Here is a 21,084-nt window from a genome sequence, read left to right as displayed (position 1 = left end):
TAAGTGCAAAGTATATTTTCCGTTTCGGTACATTGTTTGAGATATTTTAACGTAAACATAGTGGCAAATAAATAATTATTATTACTTGTTATATGACAGTCTATGTTAAATTCTATAAAATGGTTGGTTTTTTTATTATTATTGTGTTAAAATTATTCTAATTATTAAAAGTGGCATTTCAGGTTCCCCGCTGATGAAATGGAGTTGGAGTTTCTTGCCGGTTCTTCTCCATAGATACTGCTTTCCGAATCGGTGGTAAATTTAAAGAATGTGATGACGATTCAAAAGTGCTTTGGAAGAAGTCTAATTGAATAAATAAATGTTTGAGTTTGAGTTTGAGTTTTAAACAAATAATGTTTTATTTTACTAGAAAAGCGAATAAAATTTAAATAAGAGTAGGTATCTTAATATTTATTTAATAGTATAACTGTAAGTGTATTGTTGTCCACAAGAAAACATTGCATTATTTTGAAACATGATTTTTAATTCTCCCTATAAGAGGCGAACTCTTTATAAGCTAGCAACTCTGTACGGGTGGGAAGTATGAGGAATGCGGGGGGTAACGTATTGTTTCTGGACACAGCGGGCGGCGAACATTATCGGCCGTTGGCTCCTTCTGGTTTGTTCTGTATTCTGAGATAAATCCTAACAATATCAATAAAAAAAAAAATGAACGGCACAAAACCTCTTTTATTGATTTTAAATTGAAACACACATAGCAAAAGCGTTTTCTGAATTAAAACCCGCATCATGTCTCAATTTATCAATAATTATTGTGTATTTCAAATCTTTGATAATACTCATATTATTATGTATGTACGATTTACACGTCTGCCCTGATAACAAAGAATGCAGTAATCGACATTTTTGGGATTTTTACTTTTTGCAAGAAATGGGATCCCAAGGGGTTTATTAACATGAAAAAAAAATAATTTCATAAAAAAAGTACCCGGAAGTATGTTTTTTAGCTAACGATTTTTGCAGTACTTACATGAAAACTATATCAATGATAAGAAAAAGCGCCGTATTAAACATGTGCTAAAAAATAATGCAGTTCTTGTTAAGATACCCTAAAACAAAGTGCAGTAATAGCCATTACTGTAGCATTTTATTCTAGTGTCTGTAGACCAATTGCTACGTCAAAACGCAGTTCTCCACATTACTGCATTTGTGTGTAGTAAAAGCACAGGTAAAAGTTCGCGAGATCGTAACCGTACGATCCAGTGCTGCGTTTTGTTGAAGCAAATCTCTGCGTCGTCGTCGTTCGGTGAAGTGAGACGTGCGGCACGTGTGCTGCTCCTGCGCGCTGTTTGTTTTTTAAGTCATGTACATGTCAGTTTAACTGATGTTAAAATAAATGTTGTCTTAATAAAACTTAATTTTCTTCTACAAATTGTTTAATTTTAATATCCCCGCAGTAGGTTTCAACCGTAGAGCATTTTTTTTAAATCTGTGTAAAAGTGAGAAGATATTATGTGTACATCTACTTAGCCCCGGACATTAAAAACCTGTATCAAATACTAAAAAATAACGCAGTAATCAACATGCGCTAGAACATAATGCAGTAATGAGCGCAAGTACTGTATTTAGACTTAGTGTCCTGTGATTTTCACATGGCCTGATGCTAAACCTCAACGCAATAATACGCATTATTAATGGATATACTAATTTATGAAATATAAGATAATTATCTTTGTAAAGCTCGTATTTTTTCCAATTTTATTGATAGATTTCAAGGGCTATAAAATATAAACATCTTCCTCAAATAATTATGTAAAAATGTCTTACCCGCGTTTATCTCAAAACCGCCATTTTGCGATTACTGCATTCTTAGTTATCGCGGCAGACGTGTTCAATATTCACGCGGGTGAAGACCGCTGGGCCCAGCTAGGCCCCGCGGTTTTCACCCGCGTGAATGAGTAAATCCAATGTTCCTGTAGGAATGTCAGTATAAACTATAAACAGTAACTTGTTGCTCCTTATTATATCAACTATCTCTAAGTGAAAATCCCTTTAAAATCGGCCTAGCCGTCCTAAAAATTACTATTTTGGTCTAAGATGTACCGTAAATACGAGCTACACCGTGCGTCGGTGTATTATATGTATACGTATAGTGTGGCTGGATATCATTGAAACAATTATATAACGGCGTCGTTGAATCAATAGCCTAGGCTCTTATAGAAATTAAATTGATCCTTACTTTTATTGTTTTTCAAATTGTCGTTTTTCATGTGAACTTCAGAGAGTTGCTCACAAAAGAGCACAAAAGTGATTAGTAGTTATTTTTTATTATGGCAACAAAAGGTATTTAATTAATTTTGATAGGTGGCATTTGAAATTGTCAGTTGTCACTTGTCACGTTGATAAATGACACCTGAAAACATTGTGCGAAATTTACGAAATTTAAACATATTGATCAAATTTTTCAGACTTGTTAGTCTTTTTCGCTTACTATGATTATTAGAAAATGCATGAAGATGATATTGATATTTATGTACCTTCTTTGTTAAATCCTCGATCTGTAAAAAAATTGAGCAACGATCTAACTCTGACTCAGGTTCGAAATATTTATCTTGGTTTTAAAAGTAATAAAGTTTAACTTTTAGAATACCTATTGTAATGATTTACGCATATGGCGTATAATAAAAGCAAATAATATTAAAAAGCTTGTATAGTTATTGAAACTATAGACATTACCATAAATAAATAGTACTTATAGAAAGTTTAAATCAAAATTCAATTCAACTGTGGCACTGTAAACAATAGGTAACAACTTTTTCAGAATTCAATCAGAAGCCGATGCTCACTATCTTTGAAGAAAAATAGCATCATAAGCAAGACCAAGAAAAATTTAAATAAGGTGAAGACTTATTGCTCATTTTAGCTTTAGGATTCTTTGTTTTATCTTACAATTAAATATTACAAATAAGTTCATAACATTCATAACAAACTTCATATTTTGAATTCTTATTATTCAAGTTATTATCTATACCAAGGTTGTGTTATATTATTAGTAACAACTCTAGTTCCTGACAACTTTTAGGTCTTACAAGATAAAGAAAATATAAGTAACAATGTAACATGTGACAAATTAAAAAAGACAAAAGAAAACGGAGTAAAGAAGTTGGAAGATGAAGAAACACTCCAACTTTCTGCTATTGAAGATCTGCCTTTCTTTAATGATCAACTGTCCTTATTAAGTGATATTGATGTACCTCTAGTATGTAACAATGCCAAGACTGACGATTATAATAATTCCTTTATATCTCTGTCCTCTGCAACAGAATTGAGTTATGTTGAAAACAAAAGTGATGACACACTCATCTATAATAATATAGACTTAAAACCATCTTACACTGTGTGTTTTTCTGTGAACAACACTAACAATGTAGAACTAAGTACAAAGAATACTAATATTAAGCATCTATCAGTGACAAAATATGATAATAACAATATGAGTTTTGAATGTGAAATTATCGAAATATCAGATGAATCGATGGAAATGGAAACAGAGCAAGAAGTTTTGCCATATAAACACAGTCTGCCAAAGAGACCATCTGTTGCTGTCAATTTAGAAATTAAAAAGCAAAAATTGTCACAACAAACTGAAAGAGAAGAAAATAAAGTTCTTATTTTGAACACAAATGATGCTAAAAAACTGTCAGATGTCATTGTGCAGCCCTTAAATAATAAATTGTTGAAGAACAAAATCAAAGATCAAAGTAAATTCAATTCTGCCACCAGGAAATTTGCATCCCAAACCAGATTCAGGAATGGGAAGGTAGTTCATGATAAATTAAAGCAGAAGTCTATAGATTGTTATTTTTCTAATGTGTTAAAGGTCAAGAACATAGTTGATGTGAATGGTTCATTGGATTTGATAAAGAATGGTGATGGTTTAAAAGATAAGATCTTAGCTCAGGATGACTCGCTTGACATGAGTAAAAACTTGTGTATAACTGCTATTAAACATGATGCCATTGCTCCGTCTACGAAAGCCAGTAGAAAGAACAATGAATGTGTCAAATCGGCGAGGAAGCTGTCACATAGATCAATCTCTCCCAGAATTGACATTAAGGAATCGGAAGCCACGCAGTTCTCAAAAGTGAAAAATGAGAGTAATGGTTCTTACTCACCAAGGAAGATTGTCGAGTCTATACAGTTTCATTTGCCGGTCAAATCTAAGTCAAATAAAACATCAACTGTGACCAGAATTATTCCAAATTATAAAATTGTTGCAGGTAAGAGAATTCTAGGTATTGGATTGTTATTTTATTTTTAACCTTTTTAATGTTTAATTTAGCACATTTAAAAAGTATGAATAGGATTCATGTTAAAGAAAGAGTTTAATTGCTTCAGCAGTTTTTTAATCGGAAAAAATCATTCATTTTTTATAAGTTTTTTGGTTTAGGATATAACTTTAGAAGATAATATTTTTGCTTTCAGGAACACATTTTGCAGTGGATGCATTTGCCTATGGGGATATCCCAAATGTTAAACATTATTTCCTCACACATTTCCATTCCGATCATTATTCAGGCTTGAAGAAAAATTTTAATAAATTGCTGTTTTGTTCAAAAATTACTGGTAAGAAATAATTTTAGTTCTTTTCGTATCTGATCTACGATTCAGTTAAAGTGATGTGCTCTAAAGTACCATAAAAATAATTATAAAGAGTATCAGGTTCCAAATTTTTGTCAATATTCCTTGTTCTGATAAGAACATGTAAGTTTTTGAGGGTGGATGGATCTCTTTGACTCAAAAAAAAAAAATGAAATACGGTACCTACTTACAAATATCATTCGCGGCTTTAACACTATGAGCAAATACGTTTATATTTTATTAGGTAACTGAATTATGCTATCTATTGGAATGCAACTTGCAAGGCAAAAATGATTTCATTTTTATTTGGCTTTTTTTCCTTTTTCTTTTAGCGGACTTATGCGTTTCACGTTTAGGAGTAAACATAAAACACATTCATATTATGAATGTTGATGAGTCCATTAAAATTGATGGCGTCGAAGTTATGGCTGTTGATGCAAATCAGTGAGTTTTTATATGTTTACGTGCATTATTAATAAATTATGAGGATGAAACGAAAAAGCAATTCCATTCAAGGACTTGTGTAAGGATTTATTGAAGTTATACTTCTTTTTGCGCGATGGAGAAAAATGATGAGAGTGAATTTTTACGATGCGCGCGCACACCGACACCTAAATTTAACAGCATGAAGTTAGGTGGCTATGTAGCTAGGTGGTATGAAAATTGATAACTATGTTCAAGTTGTATATTCTAGTATTTTCCATACGCCAAAGAAAAGAATGTAGAACTTCTAACGCGTGTACACACACTCTTTTTTTATGTAATTTTGTATAGACTATAACTTTAAAAAAAGCTTTTGAAAAATCGGGATGGATACTTGTTTGACAATTTTTTTGCAAAAATCACACACAAATCTCTTGGCAAATTAGCTTGTTGTATTGTACCTATATTATGAACTGTAGATTTTTTTATTCCTTATATTATTTCATAAGCTACTCTTGCACGCCGATCTTCCTTTAACTTGAGTGGTACTTTATACTATTTGCTTATACAGCTTTAACGAGGTTTGATCATTTTTATTTTGCAGTTGTCCAGGGGCAGTAATGTTGGTATTCACTCTACCCAGCGGAAAGACTCTGCTTCATACGGGGGACTTCAGAGCGTCTCCGATTATGGAGTCCTATCCTGTATTTTGGAATAGGGATATACACACTATATATTTGGATACTACGTAAGTTTCTTTTGTGGAAAAATATGCAATGCTGGAGATATATCGTTATTATGTTTGTTTTCATTCACTGTAATAGACATAAAAAAGTAAAAGTCTAAAAATAAATAATTATTCCCTTATAACCATTTAACTACAATAACTATGAAGTGGTTTGTGTTTTATTTATCTATAAAATAAAATAATTTAGGTACGCAATATTGAAATAAATAATTCCACCTAGGATTATTGATACAGTTTGTTATAATTTGTCAATCTGTAATATTAAAACTCACTACCTTATGTTTAATTATTTTATTTTGTTACCTATTTTCCAGCTACTGTAACCCGCGTTACGACTTTCCCACACAAGACCAAAGCTTGGAAATGGCGCTTTATCACTTGCGTCAAAAGAAGACGATGTTGGAAAAGGCTGGGAAGAAGTTCTCGTCAGTACTCATTGTGTGCGGTACTTATACTATTGGTATGTTGTTTGTAAGAAGATAATGATTTGTAGCAATTTTGTGTCATGGTTGTTTATGATAAGCTTAAAATATTTTGTGTGTTCTAAATAGTTTAAATGAAAATTTTCCCATATCATCACTAGTCACTACATAGTATAAAACAAAGTCGCTTTCTGTGTCCCTATGTCCCTTTGTATGCTTAAATCTTTAAAACTACGCAACGGATTTTGATGCGGTTTTTTTAATAGATAGAGTGATTCAGGAGGAAGGTTTTAGTATATAATTTATTAGGTTTTATACAAAGCGGGCGAAGCCGCGGGCGGGAAGCTAGTTAACTATAAGACGTAGTGAGTATAGTAGGAATCAATAAATCGTACTGAATTATTGATATCAATATTTTATTGGAATAGGTTTTAATAGGTTATATAGGTTTGAATAGGTTTTTAGGTATAAAACTGACTCCTTAAAACTCGATTTTGACCCACTTTACTTAAAGGATCGGTGACAATACAATAATTTCTTGAGTTTATGCGTGTTTCTTTGTATAAATTATTAGATTCATTATTGAAGTGAAACTTCTTTATCGGGGTTGGAAAAAAATTAAGTGTAACATTTCTTCGTTACGCGTGAAATTTTTCCGTTACGCGCCATCTTTTTCTTATCCCTACCACGCGCGACTCGACGTATTTCTGTAAAGTTGCATATAGTAAATTATTTTTTGAAAAATAAGGTCATAAAGAAGTTTCACTTCTTACGTGCGTACACTAGTACACGCACACATTTTTTATTTATTGTATTTAAATTTTCAGGCAAGGAGAAGTTCTTCCTGGGCATGGCTCGGCGCGTGGGCTGCTCGGTGTGGGCGTGCCCCGAGAAGGACCGCGTGCTGCGCGCGGTGGAGGGCCGCAGCTTCAGCCACGCGCCGCCGCACTCGTGCCAGCTGCACGTGGTGCCCATGCGCGACCTCACGCACGAGGTGAGCGCGGACGGACGGACAGACGTGCACAAACATCTATACTAATATTATAAAGCTGAAGAGTTTGTTTGTTTGAACGCGTTAATCTCGGAAACTACCGGTCCGATTTTAAAATTTCTTTCGGTGTTAGATAGCTCATTTATCGAGGAAGGCTATAGTAGGCTATATGTAATCACGCTACGACCTACAGGAATGCAGCCACGGGGGTGAAACCGCGCGGCACAGCTAGTATATTATATAAATATTAAAAAATACGTGTGGCACTCGGGGACTGCCGCGGTAAAGCTATTGCATAGCGTGCTTTCAAGCCACACCTCCGTGCCCGTCGGAGTGGGGAGCGTGAGGTTTTTCGTTACGCAATTTCTGGATTCGGTCCCCGTGCTCAATTCCCGCGATAGAAGCTATGCAATAGCTTAATAATGTAAAGTATCCATAAGTGAGTGCCTTATACCAACGTCAACCGATGGAATTCAACAAAATCTATCTATCTATCTATCTATCTTCATTTGCATGTTCCTTTCTATTAACATTCGCATACATAAATTGACTTTGAAGGACGCATGGATTATTATATATATAAAAAAAAACATGTTTGTTCAAATTTTTCAGAAGCTAAAAAGTTACTTGGACAGTCTTCAAGGTGCGTTCAGTGAGGTGGTCGCGTTCAAGCCCAGTGGATGGGAGAATGGGAAAAATTCCTGTGTCGAAAAGGATTCTGTTACCATTTATGGTAGTGTTTTTTATTACCTTTGCCAGAATTATTATTATTAATAATTTTTTTGTTGATGTATTGTAATTTATAGTCTAGCTAGTGGGTTTAATCCATACTAATATTCAGAGGCGGCTCGCCCTAAGGAGCGCTGGTGCAGTGAACTCCCATAAATAATTATAATAAAATCATACTCCTTAATTTAATTATTAATATTAATTAATACTATTTAAAATCAATCGTAATCGTAAAAAACTACTGGCAATACCAATGAATATATCCATCATTCCATCATTCCATACACCTGTAGGTATAATACTGTATTATAAAACGCGCGTAGCGGAGCGCTCACGATTGCGCTCCAATGAAAAAAATATTCAGTACATTTTCTAATACGAAATCCAATAGGAGTGAAAGAGATAGTTTTGTCAGAGTCCTGCGCGTGAAACAGAAGATTTTCTATGAAAAAATAGCAAAATTCGGAGCGCCGCTCCCGCAAACGTTGCCGGTTCGTTTTTACCGCGCGCCCGTACACAAGACAGCGATTGCGCGACGTTGCCACTCACTCAAATATAAACAAACACTCTACCTCTAGTCAACTTGCACGCGCGCGAATGTACCTATAATCGGGAATTTTCGAATTAAAATCATAAGATACCTACGTGTTGACTGTTGAAATAGCCTGTAGTTATCAGTATTACTTGTGAGTGTTAAAATGGACAATTATAATGTGGCGTTCATTAAAAAGTGTGTTAAAACGTTACAAATTCGGCTTGAATTGAAAGCTAAGGGACCGCCACGGCCTGAACTTGACCTTACGCAAAAATGTACGACAAAAACGAAAACATATACGCGTGTGTTTAAATCCGAACAATAGGTATGTGAAAACACCGCGGTTGTGTGGTTGTGATGAACATGAAAGCAACAAAATATTTTGTTTTCCGTGTCTTTTATTTGAAGCGGGTGCGGCCGACGGAGGTCAGAGGTGAGAGTGCTTGGACTGAAACGGGCGTTGACGACTTAGCTCATCTTTCAATCAAGATGAAAAAACATTCACAATCTCGGTAGGTAATGGAATGAACTGCAATTGGCGTCTATCGAACGACAAGACATTCGTAAAGCATTAGATTCCGCGTACCGAAAGTCAATACGCGAGTTCAATGACCGTGTCGATGAAAACAGACATAATTTACGAAGGTTAATAGATTGTGTCAAGTTATAGATATTTTTGCACACCAAAAAGAAAGACGTATGCATTTCCTTTATAAGTAATTTTTTAATTAAATTGTACTGCTTTACATCATGTATTTTCAGTGTTTTATTTCAAGTGAACACCCATAAAATTTTGTCACGAGCCGCCTCTGCTAATATTATAAATGCGAAAGTAAACTCTGTCTGTCTGTTACTCAATCACGCCTAAACTACTGAACCAATTTTCATGAAATTTGGTATGGAGATATTTTGATACCCGAGAAAGGACATAGGCTACTTTTTATCCCGGGAAAATGACGCAATCCCGGAAATCCCACGGGAACGGGAACTATGCGGATTTTACTTTGAAGCGGGCGAAGCCGCGGGCGGAAAGCTTGTGTAGGTATAAAGTCAACTTGTATACATAATACAATTTGATTTTATACATTCGCAGCTTCGCCCGCGTAGATAAATGAAAACTCGCATACTTCTCGTTCTCTTGAGATTTTCGGGATAAAAACTATCATATATTGTGTTAATCCTAAGTTACCCTCTACGTGTGTGCCAAATTTCATGTAAATCGGTTTAGCAGTAGGCGTAACAAACAAACAAACTTTCGCATAAGTTATAATATTAGTAGGATTACATTTAAATTTAAAAAAAACGACGTGTGGCACTCGGGGACTGCCGCGGTAAAGCTATTGCATGCTATGCCTTCAAGCCACACCTCCGCCCGTCGGAGTGGGGAGTGTGAGGTTTTTTCGTTACGGAATTTCTCGATTCGGTCCCCGCGCTCAAGGCCCGCGATAGAAGCTATGCAATAGCTTAAAAAAATGTTTTATACTTTAAAGAAGTACCTATATACTTTACACAAAATTTACAGGCATTCCATACAGTGAACATTCCAGTTTCTCAGAGATGATACGATTTGTGAAGTTTTTGAAACCGAAGCAAGTGGTTCCCACCGTTGATATATCTGGAGGGATCAAATCTGTTCAGGTAGATTAAATTTTTGTAAAAATATTAGCAGATTTAATCCAAATTATGTAGGTATGTACTTTATTTTTTTAATATATTATATCAGGGTAAAAAATGGCAATTGATCACAACATGCGAACACATCTGCTAAACAAAATAAATATGTTACAGTCAAAACTCATTGACGGTCAAAACCACTTTTGACTGATAGATAGTTGACAGTAATTTTTTGTCAGATTATTCATCGTCTCATACATTTTTTTCTTAATATCAATTTCTCCATAAATAGTATAAAAAATGTAAATATAGCATATTTTTTGTTTATCTATTATCAGAAATACTTCCCTTGCCCGCTGGTGTGCAAAGAAGATATCCAGAGCCAGAGCAAGGTGACGGACTACTTCAGTTTGCAGAGAGCGCACCAAGTGGCAGCCGTTACGTAAAAATGTTTGAGGTCAGTACATATACATTAGATTTTAATTTACTAGCTGTGCCGTGCGGTTTTACCCGCATTGTTCCGCTCCTATTGGTCTTAGCATGATGATTATAGCCTAACTGCATAGCCTTTCTTGATAAATGGGCTATCTAACAGTGAAACAAATGTAATTTTCAAAATCGGACCCGTGGTTCTTGAGATAGCGCATTCAAGCAAACAAACAAATTCTTCAAATTTATTATACTAGTTTATATAATTTACTACTACTTACTACCTACTACAAGTTTAGTGGTAAAATTGTGTAAAGTTGTTTATTTCGTCGTTCTTTTTTTATTTCTATTTCCTCTTCAATTCTCCGAATTTCATGGGATAACAATCATGAGAATTGAGATTTCTCCTTAAAATAAATCGGGTAATAATATTGAAAACGTTTTTGTTTCAGAGTTAAAATAACCACCTAAGCCGCCATTACTTCGACTGTGATGTATTTTTGATGTTATTTTTATTTTAGTATTATAAATATTTATGAAAATGTTATTTTCTTTGTGATGATTTAATAAAAATTTGGAAATTAGCTGTGGTTTTTGTTTTTTTAAACTTAGTTTATTTATATTTGAGATCGCATTACTGATTTCAGTGGGTCAATTAAAACTACCAAGTTCAATAACACACATTCATATAGTTCAGGATACATCGCCCATTTTTGCAAGTGACTACTATCAAGCTGATTTTCCGTTTGCAGCTTTATTTTAATGAGACACCGAATAATTTCGTGTACGAAACTCTCGATTGTGGTAGCTAACAGAGATAACAAGGATAAAATTTTTTGATTTGATGGTTCTCAAATATTTATTACGCAATTTGTCTGTCTGTTGAATTATATAAACATTAACTAAGTGAAAACAAAAAAATCAGCTTGTTAGTAATCATTTATGATGACCTCGTTATCGATACACTTTGGAAAGGGGGACTCTTTGAACAAACCATAGATTTTGTAGGACAAATATTTTTTCGAATAATTTAGGTAATTATCTTGAGATTGAACAAAAAAAAATTCATTCATTCAGTTCGTAATAAATATTTGAGAACCATCAAATCAAAATTTTTTATCCTTGTTATCTCTGTTAGCTACCACAATCGAGACTTTCGTACACGAAATTATTGGGCGTCTCATCAAAATAAAGCTACAAACGGAAAATTAGCTTGATAGTAGTCACTTGCAAAAATGGGCGATGTATCCTGAACTAATACTGAAATGCGATAAAAATAGCTTTCTCGTCTTACGTATTAGAGCCAGCGCGCACGAGCAACTTTGTCTCCGCGACTATTTTGTCTCTCCCACCCATGGGCTAGTATGAAAGTGCGCGCACGTAGCGACGCAACTCCCCATACAATTGATGGGAGAGACAAAATAGTTGCGGAGACAAAGTTGCTCGTGCGCGCTAGCTCTTATGTAACTTTTTCTGTGACTTTATAGAGGGTCATACATATTGAGTACTATCATCAACGAAACATTTAACTTTCAGGCGCTGATTATGTAAAAATGAGTCTATGTAATTATTATTGTTTTATTGATTCAGTTATTTTAATTCTACGTATCAGGGTAATTTAATGTAAGTTAATTTTGAATTATAGGGTAATTGAATGAAACCAATAAGAACATACTTCAATAATTTTTATTCAGCTTATAACGTATACATTTTGAACATCTACACATTTTCTACTGGTACAATTAACCTTTTAAAATATTGAATAAAGTTTAGGTTTTTCGAGTGGATTATCGCAATTATCAGCTCCCTTGCAGGAAAGCATTTGGGTAAGAGTGAGTGCGTACCAATGTCGCATAGATGGCAGCACTTCATCTATGATATTCTTGAGTTCGTACGGATCTGTACTGAGATCGTACATTTCTTTAAAATTCTGAAAAAAATACACATATAATTTAGAAATTTATACAATGTAAATATGAAAAAATTAAATATGATTATTGTCCTAACCAAGCTTTATAAAATGGAAAAAATGGTGAAAATATGGTACGTTTTATGATTTCATTTCCTAATAAAAACAATAAGCGATAAAAAATGTTCCAAACATACCTGTTCATCAGCAAATGCGCAGTATTTCATATCGATTCTCTTGGAAATGTGTCTCAAACACGCATACGTATTGTTTTTGGAATCTTGGCATTTGCAATCGTAGAGGGGATAGCATTGCTGAAACAAGTACAAATTAATTATTATTATTAAACATTTATGTAACTGCTGATTTTCAATGTGTTCATTTTAACCAATACAGTACCATCGAAAAATACATATGTATGTGTTTAAGTGGTTATTGTCTCAAAAACAGGATAAGTAAAAGCTTTCTAAGTAATTAACGAAAAATAATTGAAAAAAATTAAACTTACAGCTAAATTATCTTTATCATATATCCACGGGCACTCCGGATCAACGGTACCATCTCTCCCTTCCCCATAGTATTCAACGAGCATGTATCTTTCTATATCTTTGCCATTATTAAACTTGATTGGTTTTCCGTCCATAGACTTTGGCGCGGTTAATCCTGCTAATTCTAGGATAGTTGGAGCAAGATCTATGTTAAGTATGGGTTGGTTGTCAATGAAGTTTTTCTCAATGTTCGGCCCCCGTATAATTAGAGGTACTTTTATATCGGCTTCGTAGGGCTGTCTCTTGTCATATACTTGGGCAAATTGACCTGTAATATAAAAGAGTATAGCTTATAATATTTTACTAGGTGACAATAGATTGTGGTATTAAATAATATAAATTATTATCAATTATCATCCCCTTATGGGAGGCCCGCGTCCTAGCAGTAGGAACATAATGGGTTGATGAAGATGATGATGAATTGAATTTTTGTTATCTATGGTTTTGTGATATCTATTTTTTATTACTTCTAAAAAAAATCATGTAAGCTGACTATCTTTATTAATTTAAAAGTACACACCAATATGATATCCATTATCCGATGTATAAATCAAATATGTATTATCCAACAAGTTGTTGCTATCGAGCGTTTCAACAACGTCCGCCACCATTTCGTCCACAGACAACAGACTCTCCCATCGGGAACGGTACACTCTGTCTAATTCTGGCAACATTGTCTCTGGTAGGGGGGAGGGCGGCATTCTGAGTAGCCAATGCTTGTCCTGTAAAATATTACATGTAATTTCATATTTTTAGTTTTATGACATTGAAATGCTTTATAAATATAAATTTATAAATAATAGAAAAAAATCGATTACGCGGCGGGATTCGAACCCGCGTCTTTCACGCCAATCCAACCTCCGGGGCGGACGCCTGATCAATTCTTTGTTGTGTCTGAATTTATTATATTCTTTCAGTTTTATGTCTCTAAGGAACAAACCGCGCGTTATCTATTAAGATAATAAACAACTATCTCAACTAATACGAATATACTAACCATAGAGGCTACATTAAAGTTAGGATGTTTGACAGCGGTAATATTGATGTATGCGTCCCTGTGTCGAGGCGCTGGGGTGAAAGGTTGGTGCGGGGCGGGCGGGGCTAGCACCATTAGGAACGGCTGAGATTCCGTCTGGTTCTCTATGTAAGATACGCTTAGATCACGCTGAAATAATAAAAAAGTACGTAAAAAAAAGGTTAGGATATAATATTTTTCGATGTCTAGTCCCTTTAAAATAGTTATTCATTCAACCTTGCATAAATTCAATAATGAAACTTTAAAGTGCACGTTATGGATTAGGAATATTCGCTAAAAAGATTACTTTTTTTGCGAAACCATTAAAACCATCATGAAAAAAAAAAATACAACCATTTTTGAGAAGAAACGATTCTTGAGTTTTACTATATTCTGGATGTAAAATTGAAGTAACTTACGATAATATCCGTGAGATATAAGTTGGTGGAGTGTGTAGGCACACCATTATTGGATATAGTATAGTTGTAATAAACTGAGTTCCCAACAAGGCCGTGCCATTCACTCCATCCAGGAGGCACTATTTCGGGACCCCCAGCGTCCTTAGCGCCATACTGTTTTAAATAAATATGTACTTTAAAAGATTTATATAGCTTATACAATATACATGTTACACATTTATAAAATTTGCCAGACATTCCCTACTAATGTTTCTACTACCGAATCTGCTTATAAAAAAAATAGTCTACGATTTACGATTAGTCCACACAACTTATTTCTTTGAAGAACAGCAGACTAACTCAGCATGAAATATAATTTTAAGTCAATGTTATATTGTTAATACTTACATTGTTCAAATACTTCCCAGCATAGAACGTGTTATACCCCACGCTTTTCAACGTGTTAGCGAACGTACGCGATTCCAGACGTTTCCAGTATCTGCCGTAACACCCGCCACCGATACTGTTGTTCCACGTCAGATGGTTATGCACATGCAGCCCGGTCAGCAAGCTGGCGCGGCTCGGGCAACAGATCGGCGATACTACATACTGAAGATGTATTTCTGATATTATAATTTATTAAACGCAATGATGGAATGAAAATATATTTGTTTGTAACTGGCTATGTATAATTTGTTTTTTAGTAGTTGTTTCTATAATAATAAACAAGTCCTTTAAAATACAGAGTAATAAATTGGTCTCTGTTTAATACTTTATATTACATATTATTATAAATATTGTTATGTATCAATAAATTTTTTCAGACCTTTGGTTGTTTTATTTTACAATGTGAATAATGGTGATTAATTTGATTAATTGTAGTTTACTCGAAGAAGTTGTTATTTACTAGTTATGTATTAAAATATTAATGTATGTGCAGGTGCAGCTCAGAAATTTTACAAATATACCAAGGCCTTTAGGTTTCATTTATGAGTGTAGGTACTTTGTTTTATTTAAATCTCACATTGGCTCATTTCAGGTATAGTATTAAAATATTATAAATGTCACTGATTGCTAGTTATCGAAATATATATAAAAAAATAACAGAGAAAATTTTTGTGTTCTACATATCAACAAATAATATTTGTGAGCTATAGCGCAAAAAATATCATCTATATGTATAGAGCAATTGAGTTCATATTGTATGTAACAAATTACATAGCAAAAGAACTTACAGAATTTGTGAAACTTGTGCCTTCTCTCTCAATGAATCGTTGCACATTCTTCATAGGGGTCTGTAATAGAAAATAAAAAGCCCATTGATCTCAATTCATTTATTCAATTACACCATTCAACTATTATTTACTAACCATTCCTCCTAGAGTGACATCCTGATCATCGGTAAGAATAATAACAAAGTTAGGCTTTGTTTCCTGACACCTTGCAGTGTGCAGGAGTAGTAGTGAGAATGAAATATAACTTAACATTTTGCTAACAAACTATAAAGGTTAAACTTATTGTGGTACGGCAGGCATTAGTTCCAGACCTGTACACTCACTGGCTATTAAAACTCCAACAGCAAAGAAACCTACGCTCTTCACAACTGACCTGAAAGATAAGGAATATGGAAATTAATATAATTCAGAACAATAATAGTATTCAAGTTTATGTCAATAAGATAACAATAAGTGAGGTGATTGTCCGAAACATTGATAAGGTTTTAACTATTGCTTTAATCATCATCAACAAATGTTTTAGGAAAGTATTTTAAAGTTTAGCTCGTTATTGCAATATTTGGAAAGTATAATATTAAAATTTGTAAGAAATATTCACCAAATTGATAATCTTTTCTTTTCTTTATGAATAAATTCTATGTAAATGTATTAAATGTATTAACTCAGTGACTCTAAAGTAAAAATGCTTCTTCTTACGTATAACTATTCAATCAATAACAGATTGATCATTTACTTACGACGTGCTATTTTTACAATTAAAATACATTCTTTTAATAGAGGTTATATTTAATGCGTCTTACTTACCATTTGAAGGGGTCGCTATAAAAATCCTTAACAAATGCTACTGCCCCTTTGCTGCCCATTATATTATATAATACAATAAATTTTGTTTAGTTCTTAATTTAGTTAAAAGACTACTGAAACGTTTAATTTCTCTAGGAAAAGCAGGAAAATCAGAAATCCTAATTTTTCTAATTAAAATTCACATTGACAGTTGACACTGCCGTCTGACTGTGCCGTCTGACATTGCGTCTGACACTTGACAGATGACAATTCTTAATGACGTATATGGTGAGTGATCAATTTTCAGAATGACAATTATTTTTAAAGGCTGGCACTGCGATCAACATAATAATATGGGAACCCATGATGGGAACTATATTTTCTATCACCAAAATTTATATTTGTCATCAAGTTGTATCACCTAATAAATAGATCTATCACCACGAAATATTTTCGTTCTCAGATAAACAAAAATTGTTCCCAGGTATGAATTATCAAATTAATGTTAATATATGTGTAAAATAAGAGATCGATAACCAATAAAATTATATTGCATTACATGAATATAAACTTCGTTCTTATAATAACAGTTTTGTTACTTAATGTAATAGCTCTGTGCTCAAAATGGTAGATCTGTCACCAAATAAATCGATTTTCGATCCCTGACTGCGACTCCTTTTTATTTGAAATTTTGTCACCAATACATGCAACATTTTATTTAGTTCAGATATTAAATAAATAGTATTCTTTACCAATTTAATACATCAATTTATAATTTTAATGAAAAAATGATCAAAGGGGCGGAGACAAATTTTGGCGCTCTAAAAATTGACATGTGCAAACATAATATTATCGGATTAGCCATACGCTTAAATCTGGCCAACCCCCCACCAGAAGCAAAAAATGTGCTTATCGGCCAGAATAGAAAAAGGGGGCCCCCTTCGAAATCCAAACCAACGCTGATTATTCAGTGATTATTGTTTTTTAACAATAAATATTGATTCTTTAACTTTAATTAAGTGTTTTATCTACAATTATGCTAACCATTAGCCAGCTATTAAACCAGAGCTCATTCAGTGGTTATTATTTTTAAGAATAAATATTGATTATTTTAACTTTTAGTAACATAATATGATTTATTGGTGATCTCTTTAAATTAGTTTGCTTAAATACTTATTAGGATACACCTATTATAATACACACAAAAACATTTATTTGGTACTAGACCTTATATCTCAGGATTTTAGGTGATTTATTGTGGAACTGATTTTGAATTGGTTGGTGACTACATTTTGGTGACAGATCTACTATTTTGAGGACAAACCCTATTATTTAAGAAACACAAAACTAATTAAATTGGTGATAGCTTAAATGATACCCTAATAATATTATGACATTGAACTTCATTCACAATTCCGAAAAATCTATAATATAATTATATACTTACTAGCTTTCCGCCCGCGGCTTCGCTCGCGTTTTCAAAGAAAAACCCGTTCCTGTAGGATTTCCGGGATAAAACCTATCCTATGTCCTTTCTCGGGTATCAAAATATCTCTACCATACCAAATTTCATGCAAATTGGTTCAGTAGTTAAGGCGTGATGAAGTAACAGACAGACAGACAGACAGAGTTACTTTCGCATTTATAATATTAGTATGGACTAGCTGCTCCGCGCGGTTTCACCCCTTTGGCTCCACCCCTGTTGGTCGTAGCGTGATGATATACCTAGAGCCTATAACTTTGCTCGATAAGTGGGCTATCTAACACCGAAACCGAAAAAGAATTTTTCAAATCGGACCGGATAGTTCCCGAGATTAGCGCGCTCAAACAATCAAACAAAAAAACAAACTTCATCTTTATAATATTTCAGATACCATTCAACGGCTGAACCCATTTTTAATGATTTTACATTTGTTCGATTATCTGCACTAAGATATTACCTAATATGAAGAGTGATATGTGATTTTACCAACTAATTAAATTATTTTAATATTGTTACAGTATATTAGATAATATTAACTAGGTATATACAGAGTGGAAGAGCTTATAGAAAACGAAACTCAAAGAAAAAGTAGGTTAAAAATGTAATTAATATGACCACATAATATTAGGAGTCTGCATGAAAAGATTACCTTTTTTTATGTAAGACATAATGTATCCAGGATTAAAAGAGTAGGTATATGTGGTATATATCTCATTTCTTAAAATTATTTTATTTTATTTTAATAAAACACCAATAAGTACTAATACAAAGAGATGTTTATTTATTTCTTCTAATTGTATTCACTATCCAATCAATATAATGTGAAATTTTAGTGTAAACACCTGGGTAAAACCGGTTACCGCATGTATAACCAAACGAGACTAATCCTGTGACCACTCCCTTATAAAACAACGGTCCTCCAGAATCTCCGAAGCATCCGTCGATACCGTCCACATCAATTCGACCAGCGCAAAACATTGAGTCTGCTATAACCGATCCGATAGTTCTGTATCGAAATCGACAATCTGATTGTTCTACTGTGAAAATCGTTGCTAATTGCAACTGATCCGATTGTTGGCCTCCCACCTGTGTAAGGAAAATGAGGTTAATTTAAATGTAACAAATCATTGGTGGAAGAAGGCTATTATTACCGAGCAATATTTTCCGTTGGGGCTCCCTGTCGTCATCAATCACGTATAAACAGTAGGTAATTAAGCGAAAGTTAGTGATGAATTTGCGGTCGATCTTATTTTCTCACCTGTGTAACACCCCATCCAATAAGAGTGCAGAGTGAATTCGGTCTCAATTCTGTACCTTTATTGGCTATAGTAGCTTGTCGTGTTGTAGAGCCAAAAAGGATTTTCTTAGTTAGCACGACTACCGCAACATCATTGGTAAAGTAATACTTATCGAATTCCCGATGAGGAATAATCGTCTTTACTTTATGTATAACACCACCGCGAGAGCGGAACGATGAACCAATTCGTACCCTCCAAAAGTCAGGGTACGTGTAACTAAAAAAATAAATATTATATAATAATTATATATACCTAATCAGATTTAGAACATAATAAACTTGAAGTTGATATTTTTGGTTTTATGGCATTCAAATACTTTATAAGCAAGCATCATGCGTGTCAAGCATCCGCCCCGGATTGGCGTGAAAGGATGCGGGTTCGAGTCCTGCCTCGTAATCGATTTTTATTTACTTATTCTTTATAAAATACATAATGAAGCTGATTAGTTTAAATGATACAACTTAAAAATATGTAGGTATGTGAACTTACTTGTTACCACTTTCGTAATTATATTGAAAGCAATGCGCCGTTGAAAGAATATGCCGAGATGTGATGATGACGCCTGCGCAATGTTGAGAGTATTGGCCGTTACCAAAGGGGTCTAGTAACAATTGGGCTATGACTGGAAATTGTTGTATTGTTGTGGGTGATCCTCCTAACACACGGATGTTTTGGCAATGTACTGAAAAATATTTTAATAAGTTAAAAATTGAGGTGAAGAATATAAATTATAACCACAACCTTTGCCAATAATATTATTATGTCGCTAAATTTCAAAAAAACTAAAACTTTGTAACCTTAAAGAAAATTTTAATTTGCTACAAAATATTATTTACCACATTTATATGACAAGCTGTTACTTATAAATGACCAGCGATTTTTCAAATCAGTATGACCAATAGAATCAGTAGTCAGCATTAGAAAAGATGTTGAACAAGTAGGTAACTAGTATATATATTTAAATTATTCATAATCCATTAATTAATTATGCAAATCGGCAATTTTTGGTACTTTAAATAAATTAAAACTAAAATATTATGAATGGTTTATTATTTGAAAGAAAACTACTTTAACTAGTTACTAACCTGTTAAAAGGTACGATAAGAACACGCACTGAATTTGAAGCACAAACATGATTTTAAATTTAAATGCTTTTGGCACAAGCTGTATTCGTGTACCTTGCAAGATTTCTTTCGACTAATGAATCGCAACTTGTACGATACTTTCTTAAAGGTTTATTACGGTGATATAATAACATACCTAAGTCGTAAAGGTAAGCTTAAGCAATTTGTAGCCTGATGATGCAGTTATGATACTTGTATTTTACTGTACCTAGCGTGCATTCGAATTTACGGGATTAGTAGATACATAGGTACTAGGTACATTTTATTACATTTGTATTTCAGTAAATCGTAATGATTATGAAGATGCCTTTTGCATATACATATAGGTATATAAAAAAATGCCTAGCCCGGAGTCATCAAGGTGGATTCCCCCAGTTTTGGAAAATATAGAATCAGTCTTCTCGTAGCTATTTAGCTTTTATTGAAATTATACATAAGAATTAGCCAATTACCTGAAACAATTTATCAATATTCCACATTTTTGATACACTTGCCTACTTGTTAAATGCTATGTTTGAAAAAATTCTTGTCTGATGGAAAGTTAGGTTTATCAAGAATTTGTAGGTATGTATTTAAATCAATAAAGTATCAACATTGCTAGGTCGATAAACATACCTATTCTATGGTAAGTAAATATTAATAAGTACTTTGTCCGTTGTAGAAAATTATGTCCATCAATCATCTCGAAAGTGTTTTAGTTAATTAGAAATTTGAGGCTTCAAGTAGGTACGCATAAACTATAATTGATGTTCTAGGACTTCTAGGTTATCCTAATTGTTTTATTGATGCAAGAGGAGG

The 21,084-nt window shown here is 33.6% G+C and overlaps 3 protein-coding genes across 4 annotated transcripts; 1 reads left to right on the top strand and 2 right to left on the bottom strand.

Annotated features, from left to right (window-relative positions):
* The first annotated feature begins 2,310 nt into the window (after positions 1-2,310).
* LOC123700228 (DNA cross-link repair 1A protein) lies at positions 2,311-11,077 on the top strand. 2 transcript variants are annotated; one of them, XM_045647390.1, is made up of 12 exons: positions 2,311-2,557; positions 2,783-2,860; positions 3,044-4,241; positions 4,447-4,587; positions 4,935-5,046; positions 5,630-5,773; positions 6,088-6,233; positions 7,023-7,189; positions 7,799-7,919; positions 9,973-10,088; positions 10,403-10,513; positions 10,937-11,077. In XM_045647390.1, exons 1-11 carry the CDS (start codon positions 2,468-2,470, stop codon positions 10,508-10,510), a joined length of 2,421 nt encoding a protein of 806 aa, XP_045503346.1. In that variant the 5' UTR covers positions 2,311-2,467; the 3' UTR covers positions 10,511-10,513; positions 10,937-11,077. The 2 variants fall into 2 exon arrangements, with proteins under 2 accessions (XP_045503346.1, XP_045503345.1); XM_045647389.1 differs by having other exon boundaries at positions 2,312-2,557; positions 10,403-10,521; positions 10,946-11,077.
* A 1,084-nt stretch (positions 11,078-12,161) lies between these two features.
* Positions 12,162-16,602, bottom strand: LOC123700235 (N-acetylglucosamine-6-sulfatase-like). Its single transcript, XM_045647404.1, has 10 exons — positions 16,403-16,602; positions 15,734-15,971; positions 15,599-15,658; positions 14,772-14,972; positions 14,385-14,537; positions 13,948-14,115; positions 13,471-13,672; positions 12,911-13,218; positions 12,600-12,716; positions 12,162-12,423 (listed from the first exon to the last, which is right to left on the bottom strand). Exons 2-10 carry the CDS (start codon positions 15,848-15,850, stop codon positions 12,244-12,246), a joined length of 1,506 nt encoding a protein of 501 aa, XP_045503360.1. The 5' UTR covers positions 15,851-15,971; positions 16,403-16,602; the 3' UTR covers positions 12,162-12,243.
* Positions 16,603-18,635: 2,033 nt separating this feature from the next.
* LOC123700247 (trypsin, alkaline A-like) lies at positions 18,636-20,443 on the bottom strand. Its single transcript, XM_045647418.1, has 4 exons — positions 20,248-20,443; positions 19,652-19,844; positions 19,123-19,378; positions 18,636-18,950 (listed from the first exon to the last, which is right to left on the bottom strand). Exons 1-4 carry the CDS (start codon positions 20,294-20,296, stop codon positions 18,642-18,644), a joined length of 807 nt encoding a protein of 268 aa, XP_045503374.1. The 5' UTR covers positions 20,297-20,443; the 3' UTR covers positions 18,636-18,641.
* Positions 20,444-21,084: the final 641 nt, after the last annotated feature.

This window comes from Colias croceus, chromosome 19 (assembly GCF_905220415.1).
Source record: "Colias croceus chromosome 19, ilColCroc2.1".
Taxonomy (NCBI): domain Eukaryota; kingdom Metazoa; phylum Arthropoda; class Insecta; order Lepidoptera; family Pieridae; genus Colias; species Colias croceus.
Note: the sequence above shows the minus strand (reverse complement) of the source record. Positions and strands in the feature narration are given on the sequence as shown.